Genomic DNA, 24786 nt, shown 5'->3' on the forward strand with positions numbered 1-24786 from the left:
ATATATGTTAACTACAGTCATCCCATAGTGCTATAGAACATGAGCGCTTATTCCTACTGTCTAGCTGTAATTTTGTATCTAAACAAATCTCTCCTATCCTCCACCTTCTCCCTACCCTTCCCAGCCTCTAGCAATCTCAGGTGTAACTTTTAAAAAGTAGATCCTTTGTACCTCCTTGACAGCATTGGCTCTTATCACCCTCACCAGAAAGGCCAGCTTGAAAAAGAGAAGTGGGATATAAATTCCTTATGGAGAAAGCTAGGTAATAGGTGCAAAGTGGGAGTAAGGAAGGAAGAGAAGAGCATGTGTGCAGTTTTGCACTGTTGAGCACCCTTTCCTCATCTTAAAAATGCAAACTGAACTTCCCCCAGTGTTTCTAATGCTTTATAAACAGTTTCAAAGTTTCCCCTTTGGAAAGGTGGAATGTGGTGAGCACCTGGGAGAACTGTTAGATTTTTTTTCCTTCTCTTGTCATTCATGCTGGGACTGTCCATCAATATATCATGAACTCTGTTTCTTTTCTGTGCCCACTGAAAATGATGGTTGTGATACTTTATCTGTTTAGTGATGATCACACAGTTTTTCTCCTCACTCCATGTCCACTCTTCTGTTCACTGGACGCAATTCTTCCTCCAGTATCATATCTCCAGTATTAGTTCTTTAAAGCTGAATGTCTGTAGCTCCCATGCACAAAAGAGGCAAATGTGGCATAAAGCAAGGGGAGCAAAGGTAGAGACAAATTGGATGTATATTCTGGCCTCTTAGTAAATGTGGAGCCTGGTCAAGTTTCTGGAGCCTCAGAAGTCCAGTTTCCTCCTCTATAAAATCCGGCAAGTGCTATCCACTTGCGAGGTGTGATCCGGGTTATTTTCCCCTTCCATTTTCCCTGTTGTTGTCTATATACATAGGCAGCATATCTACTCCACCCAGCATCACCGCTGACTTACTGAGCCCCAAATACTTACATTATGCCAAGCGCTTGAAAGATCATTACTCTTTTATTTTCATAAATAGCTAGGTAAAGTTGTTTTAAATTATATCTTTATTCCAGATGACCAAACTGAGGTTCAAGGAGGGTTGAGTGACTTGTCTAAGGTCACAGAACCAGTAACTAGCAGAGTCAAGATTCTCACCTTGGCTCTCTCTCATTTTATGTTGGCAGTTTCTTAAAGGTATGAACCACATCTGTTTAAACTGTTTTGTATCTTCTAATATGAACCACTAGTTGCTTCCTGATAATATGTCTAAATATATCTTTTTGTAATTTAGTGATTATTGAATGATTATTTGTAATTCCATGTTTTCTTTTTCTTTCTTTCCTTCTTTTTTCCTTTCTTTTTTTTTTTGAGACTTCGCTATTGTTGCCCAGGCGCAATCTCGGCTCACTGCAACCTCTACCTACCAGGCTCAAGTGATTCTCCTGCCCCAGCCTCCTGAGTAGCTAGGATTACAGGCACATGCCACCACACCCAGATAATTTTTTTGTATTTTTTAATAGAGACAGGGTTTCACCATGTTGGCCAGGCTGGTCTTGAACTCCTGACCACAGGTGATCTGCCCACCTTGGCCTCCCAAAATACTAGGATTACAGGCATGAGCCACTGCACCCAGTCTGTAATTCTACATTTTCTGTAAGGAAGAGGTCCCAACTCTCCTTTGTTAGTTCTGCTGGTACAAGAAACATATTTGAGAAATAAATATAAAATGCTTGAGGATTTTATGATGGAAAGTCTTTAAAATAATACCTATGAAGATATTAGATTAGGCTATTCGGCCACTTAAAATTTTGAAAAAAGAAATGTTACACATATTCCATTATACGTTGGTATTGATAAATATTTACCAACTAAAGTGTAACTTTCAAAAAAAAAATGAAGATAAAGATAGCCCATCAAATTAATACACATTTTCCACCTCAATTTATCTGTAACTCCTCCTTTTGTTTTTTTTTTTTTTTCTGCAAATGAGCTTGTCATTAGAGATTCTAAAATAATAGCTCCAAGGAGCCTATTGAGAATGAGGTCACATTATTAAAAATAAATAGAAGCTTCCATTATCATTGCTAGTAGACAAATGTTGGCTGCACATTGTCTCACTGTTTTCAGCTCAACCTACAAGGGTGAAAATGCCTGGAGGACTGGAGAGCAGGGAAACAGGTAGAAGTGTAGTGCAGGATAGCAGAACCAGCTCTGAGCCCTGGTGCCTCCGACAGGGAGGGGATGTTGCCCAGTGATCCTCATCACAGATGCCCAGAGATCTCTTCTCCTTTCATGGCTCATGGTGTATGTGGTTGGGTTTTTCTTAAGATTACTGTACATTTTTCCACTCTGGCCACACTTCCTCAACTGTTAGAAGGTACTTTCCACTGTCAGTATCTCAGGCAAGGCAAAGCCTGGAGCCCCTTCACCACTCAGCATGAGCTGAGTGCTGTTGACTTTGGGTTGGTATCATCTACCAGTTCTGCAATAGCTGACTTCAAGGGCTTTGAATAAGAAATTTGGTATTAAAGCCAAAATAAGCCAGACCAAGAACATTAAACCATAGAGCACGGATGTGAGATCTAGATTTACACCCACACAAAAACACATAATATACACACAACTAAGTGTTGCTTTTAAGTTGTGACTTCACAATATTTCCTACAATTTATAGTAGAAATTGGGGTTTGTTTTCCAAGATAATTTTGCAAAAGTTCTAGTTCTTTTATATTTTCTTTTAACTTCCTCTTTTCCTTCCCTCTTCTTTCCTTCTTTCCTTCCTCCCTTCCTCTCTTCCTCCCTTCATTCACCAGGCACTGTTATGTATATTTTAAACACTCTGTCTCACTTAATCCTAATGCTGCCCTATGAAATGAACACCGTGGTTGCATTATAAACACCCCTTCTTTATAGATGAAGAAACTGAGGCTCGGAAGATTTCAGTAACACATTCAAAGACACACAGCAAAAAACAGCTGAGTCAGAAAGTCAGCACTTCACCATACCACGTCACTGCCTAGTTCATTCATTTTTAAAACAATAGATAACGATCCTAACTTCGTAAAGGAAGAGAGGCGCATTTGCTTTTGGAATGCCTTTATGTGGGTGTATCCCTGTATCCCAGATCCACGCATCTAAGAAGTAAAGCATATTTCACAGACCATGCATCTCAAGGGTTTTTAAATGCAAAACTTTAGGTTTCTCAAATGCTAATTGGTTTGTGTTTTTCCCATGCATTGGCTAGACCAAACTAAGACTCCAGAGGTTCCACTTACTTCTCTTTTCGGACCAGTCACTGACTCACTTTGAGACTTTTGGGGAGTGACTTCACCCTCCAGGGCCCCTATTTTCCCAATCCTATCATGTTCAGTTCCCTCCTGTCTTTGCAGTATTTTCTAAATGGGAGACAGTGACTAAGGAGAAAGCTTTCTGCACACAAACGAACCAAAGTGGTGTCTAAGCAGAATGATTTCGTTGTGTGCACTCACATTACGTGGTGAGTGGAGTGTAGCCTGCATCACTGAGGTTTTGCCTCTGGAAACAAGAGTTAGTGAGGACGAGCACCACGGTGACACCACCTCCTCAACCTCTCGTCCTGGAGGTCTCTCCTCCTGCATCCTTTAGCTACACCCAACCTGCCACAGTTTCCTCTGCGTGCTTTTGCTTTGCACTTTGCAGAGCTATTTTCTCTGCCTGGAACTTTCTGTGTTGTCTGTTTGGAAAACTCCTTCTGGTTCCCTAAGACTTAGCTCAGTGGGCAACATCACTTACTCTGGAAAACCTTCTCATCCCTTCCCAGGCAGAGTTAAATACAGTAGTCCCATGGTATCCACAGGGCATCGGTTCCAGGACCCCCCTCGGCACTAAAATCCATACATTCTCAAGTCCCACAGTCAGCCCTGTGGCACCCGCATGTACAAGAAATTGGCTGCTGGTCTCCCTGGGTTTTGCATTCTGTGAATACTTGCATTTTCCATATACATTTGGTTACAGATGCTGAACCCGAGGGCAATGAGGGCTGACCCTATTGAAGAAAATTACGTATAATTGGACCCACACCATTCAAACCTGTGTTGTTCAGGGGTCCACTGCACTTCCTTCTCTGTGCTCCTGCAGCTTCATGCTAGTAATATCTTTAAAATATTCATATTAGTGTAGCCTTGCATTTGCATGACTATTTTCCTTTACTGGACTATGTGCCCCTCAGGAGCAAGGACTTTCTGCTGTTTATCTTGGTATCTCTAGTACCTACGACAAGGTAAGTGCATTATTAAATGTGAGTGGATGACTGAGTTGTGGAGGCCACTGGCAGAAAGAACCCCTTTCTCCACCAGTGGCGGGGGGGCACAGGCAGAAAAGATCAAGCCTGGTTTTATTCTGGCTCTCCTTAATACTTCCTTTAAAAATGCTGAGAAACTGAAGAGAAGACGCATTTAGCTTCCCTAAAGAGCCTAGGAAGAGCCCCAGTCCTAAGCAAAATCTTACAGAAATATATGTATCCCTAATTAACATGAGGTCAGAGCTTTGACCTTTAGGGGTTTCTTTTTGAGTAACCCAAAGGGTGGCAGGGAAACTCAAGGAGATACAGGAATCCAATAGCCAGAAATGATAGGAAAGGCAGGAGGCTCTCCCAGTTTATAGCTGCGTGACCTTGGGCCAGTTATTTAAACCTCAGTTTCCTCATCAATAAAGTGGGAATCATAGTAATACCCTACAGGATTGTGTGAGAATTAAATGTGAATGCATATAAAACATTTAGCACCGAGTTAACCACTCAACGTTAATGACTATTATTATTGACCAACTGGTCTTCTCATTTGTTCTTTGGCTATTTGCCCTTTCTCTGGCTCCAAACAGATAGACTTTCTATAGAAAGAACGTGGACTAATACTCTCAGATGAATGAAGAAAAGACTGACCTTTAAGCAATCTCCTACGCCTCTGTTGAAATCTAGGTCAAATGTCACTTTCTCTAGTGGGGGGGCCGCCTTTGGCTCTCCAGGGGAGAGCTATATTTTCCCTCTTCCTGTGGATCTATAAAGTCCCCCTGTATTCTAGTGACTGTAGCTCTTCCCTACTCAGCAGGCCGGAGCCACATCTCCATGTTCTCAGCATCTCACACAGGACCTCGCACATAGTCGGTATTTCACAGATGTCTGTTGAAGGAAGAAATTTACAAATGTTTGAATTTTTTTAGTGGCAGACATTTAGAATGATTGGAAGATGAATTTCATAGTCCAGATAGTGATATGCAAATGACACGCAGGTAAATGCTAGCACCTACTCCTAATTATCCAGCGTGCTCCTTGGTACACCGCACATGTCCATCCCAGGTAGGTTTGCCCTTCTTTCAGTCTCTGCTGTGTTTCCACAGTTCCTTTCCCTCACACCTCAGCAGCCCTCAGCTTAGAGGCAGGCCCTACAGAGTTGGATAGAGACCCACTGCCAAGCATTACCAGCAGCCAGCAGGCTTATTACAACAGCGTGGAGAAGCCAGCCTCAGGATCTGCAATTTCAGACAGAAATGATTTTCGGCTGGCAAGGTAGGGCTAGGGAGCATGCGCAGGTGCGGCTTCACAGACTACCTCGGGACAGCAGCTGCCCTTTAGACCCCAAATTAACCCCCCAAAGTTGTCTTTCCAGCAAAGTGGTTTCATGTGAACTTGAATCATTTATTAGCCTTGTTTTAGGTGTTTGTACCTTTCAATGGATGGGATTTTCTAAGTATATACACAATAATATTGTTAAACTCCTCAAAAAAGGTGATAGGAGACTTTTCAAGTCCTGTATACCATTAGTTTATGGATTGGTTTGTTCATGTATACAGCTCATTTACTGAGGACCTCACATGTGCCAGACACTAAGCAGCGCAGTGAGCTCCTGATCTGCTGGGAGAGATGAATGGAAACAGGGACCACACTACAGCGGTCTGGAGCAAAGCTCAGAGGAGGAAGGGCTCACTGACTCTCCCCAGCCTCCAGGAGAACAGGATGCCTGAAACCACGATGACTGTTGAGATCAGTCTGAGGGTGTCATTTTAGTGTTGATCTATGAATTTGGCTGTCTTGTCTTTCGAACATTTCATGTCATGGTGAGTTGTTTTAATTGGGTTTGCTCTTTGGTTGCTAAGGAAATTTGGAGGGCCTTAATGCAAGGTCAAGAATCAATGTACAACAACGTGTGGTGGTGCACGCCTGTAGTCCCAGCTACTCCGGAGGCTGAGACAGGAGATCGCTTGAGTCCAGGAGTTCTGGGCTGTAGTGTGCCATGCCAATTGGGTGTCAGCACTAAGTTCGGCATCAATACCAGAGCAGGGACCACCAGGTTGTTTAAGGAGGGGTGGGTGCACTGGCTCACATCGGAAATGGAGCAGGTCAAAACTCCTGCGCTGATCAGTAGTGGGATCACACCTGTGAATGGCCACGGCACTCCTGCCTGGGGAATATAGCGAGACCTGTCTCTTTAAGGGAAAAAAATAGAATAAATGTATAGATGAATGAAGGAGTAAAGAGTCTTCATGACCTAGAGGACGCCAGTGTACACAATATTTGTATGTGATTCAGCACGTTACTTGTAGCCTAAACCTGAACAGTGCTTTTGCCATACCTAGATAAATTCCCCTTCACGTACAAGAAACATTCATGAAATTATACTCGTAAGACATTTGAAATCTTGGGACATTACTCTTACTATATGTGGAGAAGGTCTTAATTAAAGAGAAGAGTGCTATCTTAGGGTTTAAAACATATTAAAGAGGAAAGAAGAGAAATAAGGGGGCCTGGACTCAGGTCCCAGCCACGCCTCCAATAAGCTCTGCGATGTTGGGTATGTCCTTTAACTTGGGTGTCATTTCATGCCTCTGTGACAGGGGAGTGGCCAGACAGACGGTCTCTAAGATCCGTCCACCTCTACATTGTATGACTGCTATTCTTACTACATTCATTCTATAAGGAAGTTGGCATAGACCCAGAAGATTGCAAAGAAAACTATGAAAGATTTGGAAAATTAGCCCTAAAAAAGCAGGTTAAAAGAACAAGAAGAAACCAAAGCATGTGATGGAATTTTTATGAATTGAAGAGCTCCTATTATTTCCTCTGAGAATAGCCCAAGAAACAGAGACCTTTAACCATATCAGAAAAGGTTTAGGTTACAAAGTGGGGATATCAGACACCAGAGAGGTTGTGGCATTTCCTTATTTGGATATTTTTAACAAAATAGTAGATGGCTCTCTTTCTGGGACAGTTTGCGCACCATCTTACCTAGAAACTAGGAGTGAACTGGATCTTAAGCTGTCTGTGGTGACGTCCCGTAAAACAGGTCTCACATGCTGCCCTGGGAACTTCGCTGCTCTGTGCTGGGCAGTCCAGCAGCTAGGGAGCTGAGCAGCGGGCATCTGCCTGGGGCCAGTGAGGAGAATGCATCTAGACAGAGCTTTACTTGCTGCTGAGGTAAGAGCAGGAACGCAGCCCTCCAGCCCCCAGGAGCCAGGCTGGGCTGGGAGCTGCCTACTCCCTCACTTGCTCCATTTCACAGGAGGCACCTCCGGTCCACAGCTGCAGCTGCTGATGGCGCCAGCACCTATTTCTCAGCTCATTCGTAATACTTTCTAATGTAGCTCTAACTTGCTTGTATACTTGTCAGCTACTGAATAGAATTTTGGAACTTTTAACATGGAAGGTACTCTGCTTCTCAGTTTATGATTGAGAAAACTGAGTCTCACAGAGGCAAGATGGAGCCTGAAGTTAACACAGACAGGAAGCAGCCTAGGTCTGACTGACGAGCTTGGCACTTTCTTCCATTTCCTGCCAGTTATTTCCATTTTGATTTCTTTGGAGATGTTCAAGTGTATTAATTATCTCAATATCTTAATTGCCTGGGCTGATTCAGGTATTTTATATTTTTATTTTTGATAAGGCTCTGTGCTGATTCCTTATACTTATCTAGTCTTATTTTTCCCTCAGAGCCCTGGGTTTAACCTTCTCACTTGTTCATTTCTGATCTTCAGAACACTTTTCATTGCTTCAACCATTCCACAGTAAAATAGCTGTAATCCATGTGCTGCATTTGAAACTTGGCATTTAACTGTGGGCTTCATGAAGCCCCAGTCTTTGTGTAACTCATGCTTGCAGCTCCTCTCCAACCTCCTTCCAGCCAGGGCAGTACTTTGCATAGAGACATATATGGAGTGAAAGAATGAATGAATGGCATTTGATATGGAGGTAATAGTGCAATACAGCTAGCCCATAGTAATATTCAACTTATTGAAAATATGCATTTGGGATACTCTAATAGCTGTAGAATTTCAAGATGTTAGTACCAGGAGGATCACTATCTATAGCCCAGGAAAGGAGAGAGATGCTAAGGCACAGAAAGGGCTCTCCAAGCCCCAGCCTAGAGTATCCCCTTTTCTTGCAGGAGGCTTGTTCTTGTGTCACATCCTTAGTGGGATTGGGCAACTTGGTAGAAAACAGAGGCATCAGCAATTTATTAAGGGAGAGAAGGCAAGAATGAGAACTCCTTAGCTGGTGACAGAGCCAGGTTCTGTACGATGTGCTACACAGCTTCAGAAGCCCCTCAGTGAAGTGGTCAAACCAGAGGCACCCAGAGCAATATGAGGTTGATGAGGTTTGGAGTAATCTGGGTTGCTAGCTTCCCATAGGTGTTTATGTGGCCCGAGATAACAGTGTCAGAGGAGAGCCACTGAGTCTGTGCTGTGAATAGCCTTTCCCCTACCTTCCACCCTGTGGCATTTTCATCAGAGCCTGCAGAGAGAAAAATTCTGTACTCTGAAGTAGGCTTTGAGAGAATCCATGTATCTGCAGGGAGAAAAAAGACAATCTGGAGGAGATTCTGACTTCGCAGAAGGATTCATAAGAGTTCCTTTAACTGGCCATCTGTATTTAAAGCCATTTATAATTATTTGGTTTCTTAAAAACAAAGTTATTTTAAAATTATATTTTCTGAATCATCCTTTATGTAAAAGTTAGGCATACCTGAATCCATAGATATGATATCCCAAGAATATAGAGTAAATTACATATATTCTCAAAGTACAAGCTCCTACAGTGGTCTACTTCATAAAATGAAGGGGACAGAATTAACTAAAAGCAATATTTTTCCTTAAGTAGATTAATCTTGTGACTTTTAAAAAATGTATGGGTATTTTATTTTGCTTCAGAGTCCTACATATTTTATTTTTTATTTGTTTAGTTGTCATAATCTAAGGCTAAAACTTACAATATTAATGTTATTCTAGATGATGTGTTGTTTTGGATTACTCATTGTCCTTGAGATGTTTGGAAGTTGTGTATATATACATAAAATTTCCCCTCTGGAAATGTACTGAAATTATCAAGGCAGAGCTAGGAACTTGAGTCCTGAGCGTCCAGTTTTACTTTAACTACTGAATCAAGTTGCGGGGAAAAGTGGGGCACATTCAAGAGTCCCTTGGCAATGTGATACTAGGTCACAGAGGCCTCCCTGATCCTGGCAGGTTATATAATTGGGTATCAGCACATTGAATCAAAATACTGACTAGCCCAGCACTACCATCTTTCAGAAATGATTCCAGCCCGTGAGCATCTCTCTCTAGACAGGTCACCTTTTCCTAAGCCTTTCTGCTTCTTTCGATTCTCAGTTATGAAACTCCTCAGCAAAAATTCCCTTTACATTTTTACATTTACTTTAGAGGAGGTTTTTTCTTCTGTAAATTCTGCAGCACTGTGTTCAATAGTAAAGTCCCACCAATTGTTTCTATATTCACACGTCAGGCAACTTCAGTTCAGATACTTTCATGATAACTCATTCTCAGAAATCCCCTTTGCTCCTGACTTGGGAAATACCAGCCCCCATTAAGCAGAACCTCGAAACTCACTGACTTAAAGAAATGAACAGGCTTTTTGGCTTTTGCAGTTTGGAGTGGGGATATTTCATTTTCTTATGGTTTTAAAAATAATGTAATTTTTAAAAATGAACAACCAATGCTTTTTTTAAGCCAATGTCTTCAGATTCTACAACTATCGATTCACTAAATTGAAGTGTTCACACACACATACACAAACTGGCAGCCCACACATGACCTCAATGAATGATCTGTCTTCTTATAATAGATTTTTGATTTGGGCAGTAATTAGAAGGGGAGTTCCAGAATTGACCACAGATTTGCATAAGATCTGAAAAATGGTCTGTGGCAGGGCATATTTAGATGACGTAGTCGTTAAAAAAGGCCCACACTCAATGCAAGAGCAGTTGGGCAGAGCTGAAGAAAACACTCACTTATGTCTTGGAAGATACGTGCTTTCTTCAGCCCCTTCTTTTAAGCTCCTGATGGCTCAGCACACCCATTACTGCAGCAATGTCTTTATATTTTGCTGCCTATGTGGTGCCAGTAATTTGCAAACTAAAGCCATCACCAATTAATCTTACTTATATGACTTATTAATCTGACTAATATTATCATAACCCATGTTTTCAAATATGCATGAATTAAAATGGGTGCATTTTTTTTTCTAGGAAAACACATTCATGAACTATGTAAAGTATCTAATATTTGATTCCAACAACAGCGGTGCCTTTTTTTGTTTTGTTTTTTGTTTCTGAGATGGGGGTCTCACTCTGTCACCCAGGTTGGAATTCAGTGGTGTAATCTGTTCACTGCAACCTCCACATCCAGGTTCAACTGATGCTCCTACCTCAGCCTCCCGAGCAGCTGGGATCGCAGGCATGCACCACCACACCTGGCTAATTTTTGTATTTTTGGTAGAGATGGGATTTCACCATGTTGCTCAGGCTGGTCTCGAACACCTGAGCTCAAAGGGATCTGCCCACCTCAGCCTCCCAACATGCTGGGATTACAGGTGTGAGCCACCACACCTGGCCCAGTGTCTTTCTTAGAAATGATCTGGTCTGCCTTTTTTACCTTAATTACGTCCTTTTCCTGCTGCTCTGCTTTGTGAAATTGCTGCCATTTGCACATACAGTTCAATTACTTAAAAGTCTCTGCTCAGTTATGGACCTTAGGGGCCCTTTTAATGGTAAGTCCATCCTCTTCCTGCTCTGCTCGTCAGCATCTGCATTTACAAGCTCCAGCCTGGCATTGCCTTGAGAATTTGTACATGGATGAAACATTTCTTCTCACTGGACCTTCAGTTTCCTTATCCATAAAATGAGGGCATTGTAACAAATTATTTATGAGGTTCCTTCTGTCTTCAAAAGTTAGGTTGTGTTTCCAGGATATGCTGCTCATGCTGATGGTAAAAGGGACTCTCTCCAGATATCTATTCATGTTTCTGCCGAACAACAACAAACAGTATCACAGCAATGTCAGTTGCTGATTATCGTTTCTCCACTTTACCTTTTTTTTTTTTTTTTTGAGACAGAGTCTCACTCTGTCACCAGGCGCCAGGCTGGAGTGCAGTGGCGTGACCTCTGCTCACTGCAACCTCCACCTTCTAAGTTCAAGCAGTTCTCCTGCCTCAGCCTCCTGAGTAGCTGGGACTACAGGCACGTGCCACCACACCCAGCTAATTTTTTTTGTGTGTTTTCAGTAGAGACCGTGTTTCACCATGTTGGACAGGATGGTCTCGATCTCTTGACCTCGTGATCCTCCCACCTTGGCCTCCCAAAGTGCTGGGATCTCCACTTTACCTTTTAAACTAAGTCAATCCACTTCTCTTCTGCATTTGCCGTTAAACCACTGAAGGGTTTTGGGTTTTTAAAATTTGAAGGTGTTCTCACTTTTGGCTTCTCTGAGCTGATCCTCTCCACTCATAAATCTCTTAGAAAAACACTGTTACAGATGCTCAAGGCTTTTCATTTTGACCTACCTGCTGTGGTTTAAAAATAATGATTTTAAAATAATGTGTAATTTTTATGTCTTTTAAATGAAGGAGCCATTGCAATTTTTATGGTAAAATAATTTCCCATTATACCATGATCTTTAGATATTTTTTAGGTTTCTGTTTTTGCCCAACACTATAATTGTTTTTGCTTCTTTCTTGGCCTACTTGTGGCATTTAGAATGCAGTCTTGTCCCCTGCTTCTACTTATATTTATCACTAGCTGCTGATAGTGCTCTAAAGTCTTACATTCTTGTGTCAAGGGCTAGGGCTAGGTTTAGATTCAGAGATCTTTTTTATCCTCCTTACCTTTGACATTGCTTCATGCTTTCAGGGCAACTAACTAGGTCAATATAGACGTGCTTACCTAAAATGAAGAACAGCGCCTGGCTTATAGTAGGCATTCATAAAATATATGTTTAATGAATGAATTTATCTCAGAATCCCATAAACACATGAACCAAGAGGTGTTGAGACATTTAAAAACATGAAGGGCTGGCCAGCCAGAGAGCCAGCCAGCCTCCTATTCATGCATATGTGGATATGGTAGATGGTATAAAAGAGAGTCAAGCCAAGTTAGCCACAAATATTTAGCAAGGTTATATACTAATTCCTTAAAACAGAAATTTTGACTTCTTAACACAGGAAAGCAAAAGATTTCTACTAAAATGCCTGGACAAGCTTGCTATATTGTAGTTTTAAAAATCTCCCATTGGGCTATGCATAGTTCATATATGTAATAAATCATTGCTGAGTGAATAAATGGATGGATGGGATGTGTGTCTAACAGGAACATGAAGGCAGAGAGCCTGAGTAGACAGCCTGGGAGAGGAGAAAAGAATTGAGGATTGGAGTCTTGGCTGCTTCTCTACCCAGCTGTGTGATTTGAGATCTGTATCTTAACTTCTCTGAACATCTGTTTTCTGATCTATACGATGAGAATATACATACCTATGCCATCAGACTACATTAAAGGACATTGTAAGAAACACAAAACCTGTGTTTACCCCATCCCACAAATGGCCTATTCTTAAAGCCCGGGTGAAGATTTTGCTGTCAGACATCAGATCTGCTGCCCTTGTATAATCGATGATACTTCCCTTTTTGCCTTAGCTTCTAGAGAACTTGGAGCTAGATTTTCAGCCTACTTGTAGCAAAACATGCAGGGTCATAAGCATGTATTTTAAATATTAGAGTTCTTCCTTACAATCATCTTGTTTCAGGTATGCTTTCTTTCTTATCAATTACATCATTTAGTTGGTTTAACTCTGGGGTTTGGATAATCTTTGTAACTTAGCTCAAATTATTTTTGGAAAAAAGCATTCTGAAAAGGTAGAAAGGGAGAAAGGAAGGAAGAATGAAAGAAAAAAGGAAGAGAGGGAGGGAGAGAAAGAGAAGAAATCCAGATAGCCAGTGCCTGTCTCTTAGGGTTACTGTGATGCATAACTGAGATTGTGATTTTTTTTTTTTTTTTTGAGATGGAGTTTCGCTCTTGTTACCCAGGCTGGAGTGCAATGGCGCAATCTCGGCTCACCACAACCTCCGCCTCCTGGGTTCAGGCAATTCTCCTGCCTCAACCTCCTGAGTAGCTGGGATTACAGGCACACGCCACCATGCCCAGCTATGTTTTGTATTTTTAGTAGAGACGGGGTTTCACCATGTTGACCAGGATGGTCTCGATCTCTTGACCTTGTGATCCACCCGCCTAGGCCTCCCAAAGTGCTGGGATTACAGGCTTAAGCCATCGCGCCCAGCAGAAGATTGTGTTTTTAATACAATTAAGCCCTCAACAGTTTCTGTTGTTCTTGAAAACATCCAGTGGACGAATACCTTCTTAGATATGTAAGCCAAATAATAATAAACTAAAATTTTTATTGATAGCAAAAATACATTTTTTGATGAATACATTTAAATTTAAATGAATACTTATATAATTCTATGATTTTCAAATTATGCTCCCTGGAGTTCCCACAGGTGAAGGAGACAAGGAGATAAGATAGCAGGGGTAGGGGGACATTTGGGTTTTTTCAACCAAAGACTCTCAGAGTTGTTATTTTTGTTTGTTTGATTTCATTTACACATAAGGTTTCTGTCAACAGAGGGTTGCTTGGTGAAATGAAAGTTTGAAACCACTGATACATGTATGTGGCAGGATAATAATTTGGTGGATATGGATATGGATTTGCAAAATTGAGTGTAATGCATTTTTGGCCTACAGGTTTCAATGTTAAGACTGTTTTCTATTTGGTGTGGATGTTGGTTACCATCCAGAACAAATACAGCACTGTAGAATAATATGAAAATATAAAAAAGGATCTACTTAAAACAACATCCCGTCACAAATGTATTTTCAAAAATCGATAACTTCCCTGAACTATCCAAAATATAAATATGCTTAGAAACACCCCATCACCACACCCCCACCCCACTTATCCCCTCTGCGCCAGTAAATTCAGCAAGCTTCAGTGGATCTCCGATTTGAAACATGCTGGTGTGGATTAGCTAGGGGCATGGAGATTATCATCCATTTTCTGTTTTATTTTCTTCTTACCCACTAGAGGGCAGCAGTAATGCACAGGAAAAGGGAAAATACTCGAGCACTTTCTCAGCAAGACTAGGCTTTCTCACTCATAGGTGGGTGTTGAACAATGAGAACACATGGACACAGGGAGGGAAGCACTACACACTGGGGTCAGTTGGGAGGAAATAGGGGAGGGACGGTGGGGGGTGGGGAGCTGGGGAGAGATAGCAAGGGGAGAAATGCCAGATGTAGGTGATGGGGAGGAAGGCAGCAAATCACACTGCCATGTGTGTACCTATGCAACAATCTTGCATGTTCTTCACATGTACCCCAAAACCTAAAATGTAATAAAGTAAATAAATGGGGAAAAAAATTAAAAAAAATAAAATAAATAAAATAAAATAAATAAAGACTAGGCTTTCTGAGAAAAAAACACCTACAAAGCACCTCAAATTCCCATAGCTGAATTATGAGGATCAGCTTCCCTTTGTTCATCCCTAAATAATATTGAGAATTTTGATTAACTTCCTTTGAAGTTATAAAATGTATCTGTTCACTTATGGTCAAACATTAATGTTAAATAGGAACATGAAGATACTGCTTTAAAAAAGACATTTATGTAAAAGTTAAGTTTTCATTACCTGTTGCTGTGTAACTAGTCTAAAACATAGTGATTTAAGACATCACTCGTTTCATCATCTCTGTTCTTTTGGCTGACCGAGCGCAGCTGGGCGATTCTTCTGCTTAATGTGATGTTGGCTGGGAATGTGGTCATCTAAAAGTTCCAATGGGCTAAGAAGGCCCAAAACGGCCCTCTCAGGTGGCTGGCATGGATGCTGGCTGTCAGAAGGGATCTCAGCTGGGATGTTAACCAAAGCACCCAGTTCTCCTTCACTGACTTCTTTATGTGGCTTGAATGTCTCATGGCATGGCAATTGGAGTACCAAGAGAGAACATCTTAAGAATGAGCATTCCAAAAGGAAGGAAGCAGAAGTTTCCAGCGCCAGACTTGATTTCTACCACCCTCTAATGGTCAAAGCAGTAACAAAATGAGCCCAGATTCTAGGGGAGGGAAATAAGCTCTACTTCTTGATGTGAGGAGTATTCTCTATTGCTCAGGAGGGAAGAAATTGTTAAGAGCCATCCTTGAAGACCACCACACAGAGAGTTGAGAAAAAGCATATTTCTGACTTACATTTTGAGAAGATAGTTCTAAATCATGAAGGATGCGGAAGAGTATTTCTTCATGTAATAAATGGGAATTGCTTCTTAATGTGGTATTTTAAGAATTGAGATACACAAAAGTTATCTTTTATGTTCTTCTTCTCCCCAGATCTGTTATCTAAAGCAATAAAAAAATGGCCAGAGGATCGGTGTCCGATGAGGAAATGATGGAGCTCAGAGAAGCTTTTGCCAAAGTTGGTGAGTAGACCTGTACCCCAAATTACATCATTCTCTTCTTCACTGAGTAGCCTCAGGGTATACTCAATGAAATGGGAACATGAGCAAAATTGCAGAGGGGACAAGAAACCAGTAGTGTTGGTTTAGAAGAGCTGGGAGAACTTATGTTTGAAAGATATGCTTCAAGAAAATTACTTTCTTATCAAAACATGGAATATGGACTCTACTCTTCCCGTAGTTTTTTCCTGGAAATGGTTCATAAGTCTCATCTTTTATATCTTGTCTTCTTTTTTGCTGTTTCCTTGATTTAAATACCATTGCATACTTTCTCTTATTCTTTATCACTAAACCTGTGGTTTCCTTAAGAATCTCTATAAGAGTTCTTTGTGGAAACAGAGGTACCTTATAGAAATTTTGACTGTTTTACTGTGGATGTTGAAAGTAATGCTAGTGCCCTATTCAATAGCAACAGGCATCTTGTGAGATGCTGACTCTTCTGTGGGCTCACATCTTGATGCCTGAATGACAGCCTCTCTCATCCCTTCACCTTCCATCTAGTCTTCCCCCACCTCTCTAAAAGTTGTTGCCTGAGTTGTCCTGAAGCTTCAGTATATTGTGTGCATTACAGATACTGATGGCAATGGCTACATCAGCTTCAATGAGTTGAATGACTTGTTCAAAGCTGCTTGCTTGCCTCTGCCGGGGTACAGAGTAAGAGAAATTACAGAAAACCTGATGGCTGCAGGTGATCTGGACCAAGATGGAAGGATCAGCTTTGATGAGTTTATCAAGGTGAGTACCATGCAGAATACAAGGCAACACATTTGAAACTTAGAACTTGAATTCCGTTTTTAAAACTATCTGGAAAGACATTTCTTCCCTCCTTGCTTCAACATTACATATTCTTTCCTTTGTGATTTTCTTGATCACTGCTTGGGTTTCTAAAGATACATTATACTTTAACAGGTTTTCCATGGCCTAAAAAGCACAGATGTTGCCAAGACCTTTAGAAAAGCAATCAATAAGAAGGAAGGGATTTGTGCGATCGGTGGTACCTCAGAGCAGTCTAGTGTTGGCACCCAACACTCCTATTCAGGTAGGCTCAACTCATGGGTGGGAGCAGAGGTGGAGAGGGTGTTCAGATGATAAACAGAGCTAGAGGGCAGCGTGGAGAAAGGACTGGAATTTTCAGGATCACAGATTCTAAACTTGGTATTCAAACCTAAGGGATGTAAACAAAGAAGCAAACACAACTTTATGGATAACTCCCTATTTTCCTGTTACTAAATGGGTCAGTTCCAGGTGCATATTATAGGAGCAGTGCTAGCTCTGGGTAGGGTCCAATACCAAATGGCTTTATCAGCATGTAAACAATCGTTAAAGGCTGCCCAAATTCCTTTCTAAATCTGATGGACAAAATTAGTTACTCAAGCTTCCTTCTTTAAACTTCATGATAATTTTTAACACCTGCTCAGTGATCAAAGAATTATGTTTACATTGATTTGGAAGAAATTTGTATATTTATTCTGAAGGCTGCTATCCAACAGCCATAATGGAAGCTTCCAACAGGCCAAACAGTATATAGCATTGCAACATTTCCAGAACTGAGTTCCTCAAAACATTAGTTGATCTTAAAGATAAGTTCACGATTAAATACCATCTATAGTTGCTAAGACAACGTTTGGTTTTTCGTTTTTAAATACAGGAATTTTGAGAACGTTTGCTAGGTCAAATGTGCATTATGAATCTTCAAGACAGAGATATATTACACAGTGTTTCCCAAACTTTTATGACTCAGGATTTCTCTGAGGGACACTATTGTTTTCCAAGACAGACACTTTGGGAAACACAGTGGTAGGCTCTAAAGACATAACTTGAGGTTTTATTCAGAAATCTAAAAATCACCTTCTGGCAGTTTTACTGATACGAAAAAAGATTATATCCAAATGATTTTATTTAATAGCATTTTAATTATAATTTTATCAAAAAACTCAGAGATATTATAAGGATTGTCCACAGTGATGCAACATTTAAACCAGCAGAGCTAAAAGCAGAATCCTCAGTTTTGTCCTGTAAGCATTACACCATATTTATATTTATATGTGTATACATATGTATAGATGCACATATAAATATTTTTATTATTTATGTAATTATATATAGAAAATAAATATATGTATATATTTACTTCTAAAAGTAAATGTATATCTGCATTATACGTATATGTAGAAATAGAGAGAGAGATATCTTTTAAATCTGTTTGCTGTATGTTTTATGACTTGGAGTGAACATAGACTCAATGCCTGTTTCCCAAGTGATCTGAGATTTTAAAATGTTAATAAATATGAGATGATAAGATGATGGACTGAATAAACTCACATTGCCTCTCTGCTGGGGATGAGAATTTAAGATCCACATGCATCATTTTGTTTATAATAGAGTTTCACTTTGCAAATGAGTCACTTTAATCATTTACTTGCAGAGGAAGAAAAGTATGCCTTTGTCAACTGGATAAACAAAGCCCTGGAAAATGACCCTGATTGTCGGCATGTCATCCCAATGAATCCAAACACGAATGATCTCTTTAATGCTGTTGGAGATGGCATTGTCCTTTGGTAAATAATACTTCTTTCTTGGTTTCCAAAGAATTGCCCATTTTCTAGACCATCCACAATTCATTGTATTTATCCTAGGCCAACTTCGTTTGGGGCTCAGCTGTGCCTAGAAGTCTTCTCTGGACTTTCACTGGTCCAGGTCCAGGACAGCAGACTAATTTTAAAAACAGTTTATATAAGACATGCAAAGTTGCTATTGCTTGAGTGGAGGGGAGGGATACGCATTAGAGAGGTAAACAGGGAAGGTATAGTAATACCAAGTCAAAAGCATTCGATACCTGATCAATGTATTAGATAATTAAGTGGACGAAATTTATAAAGTGCTGATTAAATAATGACTCTAGAAGGACATTAAAAAGTTTGATGACAAGTTAAAAGTATAAAGTTTGATCAGGCATCAAATAGAAATGTAGACATTATATAAGCTCAGAAGTACATAGATAGTCTTTTATATAATGGGAACAATTTTCCTGGCTAAATATATATTTGGAATATACGCTGCGTGGCTTCATCTGAGCATGGCTCACCATGAAAGCAGACAGAACTGATCATAGCAGCAGCATGATTGAAGCAGTCTAATGCAAACTATAGTCCTTAAGCAAAGAAACCTTTGAGTGGTACACAGAAATCTACAACTCAAGCACTGAGGACACATGGAAAAGGGGGAATGCCTTCTATCCACAGGAGGCCTCTAAATACGGTGCTGGTCAGTGCTGCGTGATAGCTTTGAAAATGCCTCTGTAGCTCTTGCTTCAGCAGGTTCTCTGTCATCGCAGGCCATGCTGGAAATGAGGTGACTTGAGGTGCTCAATATGTGGGGGCCTCAGGAGTTAAAGGAAACAATGGGTGGGCAAGACATTGAGCCTTTTCCTCTGCTCTGATCAGAGCAATTCTACTTTTGATATTTTATTTATGAGAGTTTGTCCTGAGAATTCATTTTTAAAAGGTCTAACTGCTATAAAAAGATCAAAATTCTAGCTTTTAGGTTGTCACTAAGTCTTTCCTCAGTCTCCTAGTTTTACCTTCTAAGACCTCTGTGACTCATTGGCACCAGCCTAGGGCACTGAGATGTATATAAAAATGTTGTCTATGATTAGCTGAAGATATAAAGTTTGATCCAGTGTGAAACAGAAATGTAGACATTATACCAGCTCAGAATTGTATAGACAGTCTTTTATATAATGGGAACAATTTTCATGGCTAAGAAAATTAAGTACTTATGGAAGAATTACTTTGGTTATCCACCCAGAATTTCCTAATGTGCTAAGAAAATCAGGATAATTTTACAGCTGTTTAGGTGAGAGAATGAAGTGGGGTCCTCATTTCCAAACTCAACATACTAATATAACTTCAAGAATATTAACCCTTCCCACAGATAGTTTGAGTCTAGTCAAATAGCATAACCAATTTTATGTCTAATCAGCACATTCTGTTGCTATCTTCTTTGATTATGGTACTGCTAGAATTTAAATTCAATGTTACTGGGCTCTGTTATTCAGAAGACTGCTTTCTTTAATGTAATTGTTTCTCTTTCAGTAAAATGATCAACCTGTCAGTGCCAGACACAATTGATGAAAGAACAATCAACAAAAAGAAGCTCACCCCTTTCACCATTCAGGTATGTCTTCCACCATTACCATAATACAGGATTTGTTTGTTATCAATAAGCACCGTAACTGCTGAGTCAGCCTTTTTTAGCGGCTGGGCCCTCATTCCCCAAACCCAGGCTTTGGGCTGGTGACTTGTTATACTTCAGGGATAAAGGGATGCGTTTCTGAGCAGCAAGGAAGAGAGACGGGTGGAGTGGTAGCAGCTGGGGGTTTATGTGTTTGCTTTGGCCACTTAGGAATAAAATTCACTTTGGCTAAAGTTTTAACTCAAGCTTTCCTTAGCAATTTATCTTTGATTTGATGCCAAATGCTTAGCATTTTAGCTAAAATTATCATAAGCCTTTCTAAGAAGTGAGGGGGTAAAAAACGGGAAGTACTCTTGCAGCCTTCATAGTAATATTGGCCGCAACCACAAGTGTAATAAATATAACTTGCTTTTATTCCATCGATTTGTTGATTAACTGGAATGGTAACCAGCAGTAAGTGTATTTCAGTGTTATATTACAATATTTTAACATTATTGTAATTCTCTTGCTAAAAAACCATATCTAACTTCTTAAATCATGAACAATATATTATCTCCTGTCTGGATTTAAGCAACCTTATGTACTTTAAAAATGGAAATGGTAACCAAATTGAGAACAATGATTAAACACATATGAAAGCACTTAATGTTAAATTTACTCATAATCTTGACCATCTATAGAAACAGTATTTTTCACTTAACATTTGAGCACTAGAACAAGAACCCACTTTTCTTCTGATAGTTCTTTTCCTAATTCACTGGTGGCCTTTGCTTTGCTTTTAATTTGTCCATTAAAACAATCTCTGACACCGATATCTCTTCCTTTTGAAACCCAAGAATAGTACATACATAGATTGTCAGGACTGAAAACTTCCTTGGCTCTATCCCGACTATATGTGAATTATGTTACCTGCATTGTTGTTAGTCATGAGAACATAGAATCTGTGAGTGCGTGTGTATACTCAGTTTCCTTAGTTATTACAGATACTCAACAAATGGACCTAGTAAAAATCATACCATCTTTTCCAGAAATTTTAATTGTATATTTTTCTTTTTCTTTCTTTCTTTTGTTTTTGTTTTTTTTGTTGTTGTTGTTGTTGTTTTCAAAATGGAGTTTTATGCTTGTTGCCCAGGAGTCTCACACTGTAGCCCGGGCTGGAGTGCAATGGCGCCATCTTGGCTCACTGCAACCTCTGCCTCCTGGGTATAAGTGATTCTCCTGCCTCAGCCTCCCTAGCAGCTGGGATTATAGGCGCCTGCCACTAGGCCCAGCTAATTTTCGTATTTTTAATAGAGATGGGGTTTTACCATGTTGGTGAGGCTGGTCTCAAACTCCTGACCTCAGGTGATCCACCCACCTTGGCCTCCCAAATGCTGGGATTACAAGCAAGCGCCACCACGCCAGGCCTTTTTCATTTTCTTAACACCCAGTCTACAAGTCAAAAAGCTCTTCTGCCACTCTCTTTTATGATCTTGATTTACATCAACAGTTGTCTTGTCAATGATGGCCAGTGACAGGACAATGGCTTCCTCAAAGGTGCCCCTTTATTTTTGGCCAGTAGAGATGTTGTGTGTCAGCTTCATCACAGAGCAAGATGGAAAAATATAGGACTCATTAGTCTCCTGCCAACTAGAATGAGCCTTCAACTTATGGAACTGGTTTCATTGAATGGACCACCGCATGAGCTCAGTGTCTGGGTTCCTGGGTTTTCTCTTCTGGTTTGAGTCACTGTTTTTTCTCAATGTTAAAATGAGTGAAACCATGACTCTAAACCTGTGACCTTTGCAGCAGGAAAACATTGTTGCTCTTGCCATCAGTATTATTTGGCATCTACAAACCCAAAGAACAAAAGCTTGCATATTTTTTCTACCTCAGGAAAATCTGAACTTGGCCCTGAACTCTGCCTCAGCCATCGGGTGCCATGTGGTCAACATAGGGGCTGAGGACCTAAAGGAGGGGAAGCCTTATCTGGTCCTGGGACTTCTGTGGCAAGTCATCAAGATTGGGTTGTTTGCTGACATCGAACTCAGCAGAAATGAAGGTAAAAGCAAGTCCCAAATGTCATTCATGACACAGCTTTCTAATAACTTACATGTTGGGGACTGTAGGAGGATGTCAGAAATTCTCCAGTTTTGAAAAACACACAGTTATATTGAATCCATGACATTCGTGTAACAGATTCTATACACAAAAAGCAGACGTTTTTAAGTGACAGAGCAAAAGCTTTTTAAGACCACAGACTAACAATAATGCTTGTTTGGAGCAAAGGACTCGGTCTTGACTGTTTGACACTGTAACCTCAAGAGCTTTTTTCAGAGCTCACTTTGCCTTCAGATGCTTTGTAACAAATAAGATGACTTTTAACTTGCATTTTGTGAAGGGAGCAACTCATATACTTTGATGGTACCAAATTAGGAGGAACTTGGTCTATTTCTTATAAAAACTATAGAGGAAGGTATAGGTCAAAAGGTTCAGGTTGCAATTATATAGGATGAATAAGAAGTGGAGATCTGAACAACATGAAGGTGATAGTTAATAATATTGTGGTATATACTGGTCATTTGCCAAGAAAGTAGATTTCAGGTACTCTTACTACAAAAAAAAAAAAAAAAAAAAAAAGAAAGTAAGAAAGAAAAGAAAGGTAATGATATGAGACGTGGGTATGTTAGTTTGCTTGACTAACCGTAACCACCTTACTATGTATGTGTCTACCAAGATAAGTAACTAAAACATCACATTATACGCCTTAAATCTATACAAGATAGAATAAAACTGTTTAAAGACCGTAGAAAATTACATTTAGGGTTTCAGAGTTCTCAACTAAATATGTAGCTGTCAATCTTATTGCATCTTCCCTTGCCATCTTATCTGTATTAAACAGTGACAGCACCATGGCTTAGACAGAGATAGCCAACCTTGGTAAGTATCATACAAAACACAACGTTATCTTTTAGTTTTCAGGTACAAATCCTACCAATATGAAATCTGTAGCCAAGTTCTAATCTCTAGTTATATGTACTTTTTAAAATTTATATGTCCAAGTCATGATAACTAATGAAGAATCCTGAAATATTATTTAAAAACCAATGTATTAAACATAATATAAAGAAGTGGAGGAGAAGAAATAGGGAACTTAGAACCTGTGAGAAAGAATATTGATCTTCAAATAATGACCTCAGCTAAATTTAAACCTTCTTGCTGAGCAAAAAATATTTACTCATCTGGGAACACATAGAGGAGAGTTGATTATATTGTTGAGTTGCTATAATTAGGCAGGTAAGCACTTGAAATACAAAACACCTGTGGGAATAGACAGAACATTGTTATTATCACAAAATTGATCTCTTAAAAACAAAAGTGTTGTCATATTGTGAAATGTGGTTTGACAGATCCAGCAAAGCATCCAAGCTAGTAGCCTTGGTTATTTTTGTGGCTTTGCCCAAATGTTCTTAAAAATAGCATTGAAATTCACTGTGCCTTGTTTTCTCTATCTGAAAAATGGGAATAATAAATACACTCACAATAGTTTACACCTCTTTTAAGGGATTAATAATAAAATATTTAGTCCATGGGAAAGGCTACAAGAACCTTTATCCCAAAGAGGTAACTTTGCTATCTTTAGCTTTCCAGCAGAGCTCAATACAAGTTATAACCCAACCCCACTCCTTCAACATTGCTGCATTTAATTTTCTTGGGTTTTTGTGCTTCTTCAGCTCTGATTGCTCTTTTGAGAGAAGGGGAGAGCCTGGAGGATTTGATGAAACTCTCCCCTGAAGAGCTCTTGCTGAGGTGGGCTAATTACCACCTGGAAAATGCAGGCTGCAACAAAATTGGCAACTTCAGCACTGACATCAAGGTAGGCGGAGTGTTGTTTGAACATGACTACCTGTGGCAGTGAAGGGGAATTTGGTTATTAATAAAGAAAAGACAAAGATTTGGGGCTTCGTCTCTTCAGAAGCTCCAGGGTTAGTCTGGTGCTGTTTTGGAGCTGCTCACTGTCCTTGAGAGGCCATCTACTGCTCTAGTGCTGGGCCACACACAGATTTGCCCAGAGTCCTATTGCAGTGTCTCATTGGAGTTTCCATATCAGGAAGTAGAGGGACAAAGGTAAGCTAGAGGAAGAGCAAGAGAACAGATTTCTTTCCAAGTAAAGAGAATATATATAGGTCTGTAATATCTCTGGTTTCATAAATGGGAGAAGCAGATGGGAATTCCATTTAAAAAATTAAGTGAAGATGACTCTTCTAGTTACACTAATAATAGCAAACATGGTATCTGCAACATGCCAGGCACTGTTCCAAATGATTTATATGTGTATTCTCTTGTTGAATCCTTGCAACAACCCATGAGGTAAGGGTTATTATCCTCTCATTTTACAGATAAAGAGACAAAGAGGTCCACAGGGGAAAGGCTGAGGCAGAAATACACTGGTTTTCAAGCATATGAAAGGTTCCATGTCAAGGTGGAAGAAAACAGCTGTTGGCAATGATGACAGATGGATCAAGATAGAAAGTGGTTAAGGAGCAGTATGGAATGGAAAGCAGTCCCTAGCAGGAAAGAGCAGGAGATGCTGGGATGCAGCAGGAAAGAGCAGGAATGCTGGGATGCAGCAGGAAAGAGCAGGAGATGCCGGGATGCAGCAGGAAAGAGCAGGAATGCTGGGATGCAGCAGGAAAGAGCAGGAGATGCCGGGATGCAGCAGGAAAGAGCAGGAGATGCCGGGATGCAGCAGGAAAGAGCAGGAGATGCCGGGATGCAGCAGGAAAGAGCAGGAGATGCTGGGATGCAGCAGGAAAGAG

At 40.2% G+C, this 24786-nt stretch overlaps 1 protein-coding gene across 3 annotated transcripts in view; it reads left to right on the forward strand.

Annotated features, from left to right (window-relative positions):
* LCP1 (lymphocyte cytosolic protein 1) overlaps positions 1–24786 on the forward strand; it is a 56040-nt gene that overhangs the window by 7681 nt on the left and 23573 nt on the right. For 2 of the 3 annotated variants that reach the window (XM_032294715.1, XM_032294716.1), the window contains exons 3-9: positions 15669–15757; positions 16365–16528; positions 16703–16832; positions 18219–18351; positions 19888–19969; positions 21863–22028; positions 23701–23843. In XM_032294715.1, coding sequence (XP_032150606.1) covers positions 15694–15757; positions 16365–16528; positions 16703–16832; positions 18219–18351; positions 19888–19969; positions 21863–22028; positions 23701–23843 — 882 coding nt within the window. In that variant the 5' untranslated portion in view covers positions 15669–15693. Of the gene's footprint in view, positions 1–1051; positions 1173–15668; positions 15758–16364; positions 16529–16702; positions 16833–18218; positions 18352–19887; positions 19970–21862; positions 22029–23700; positions 23844–24786 lie in introns of all 3 variants that reach the window. The other variant, XM_032294717.1, reaches the window with a different exon arrangement.

The sequence above is a fragment of the Sapajus apella genome, unplaced genomic scaffold (genome assembly GCF_009761245.1).
Source record: "Sapajus apella isolate SASKATOON/1434 unplaced genomic scaffold, GSC_monkey_1.0 scaffold32, whole genome shotgun sequence".
NCBI lineage: Eukaryota > Metazoa > Chordata > Mammalia > Primates > Cebidae > Sapajus > Sapajus apella.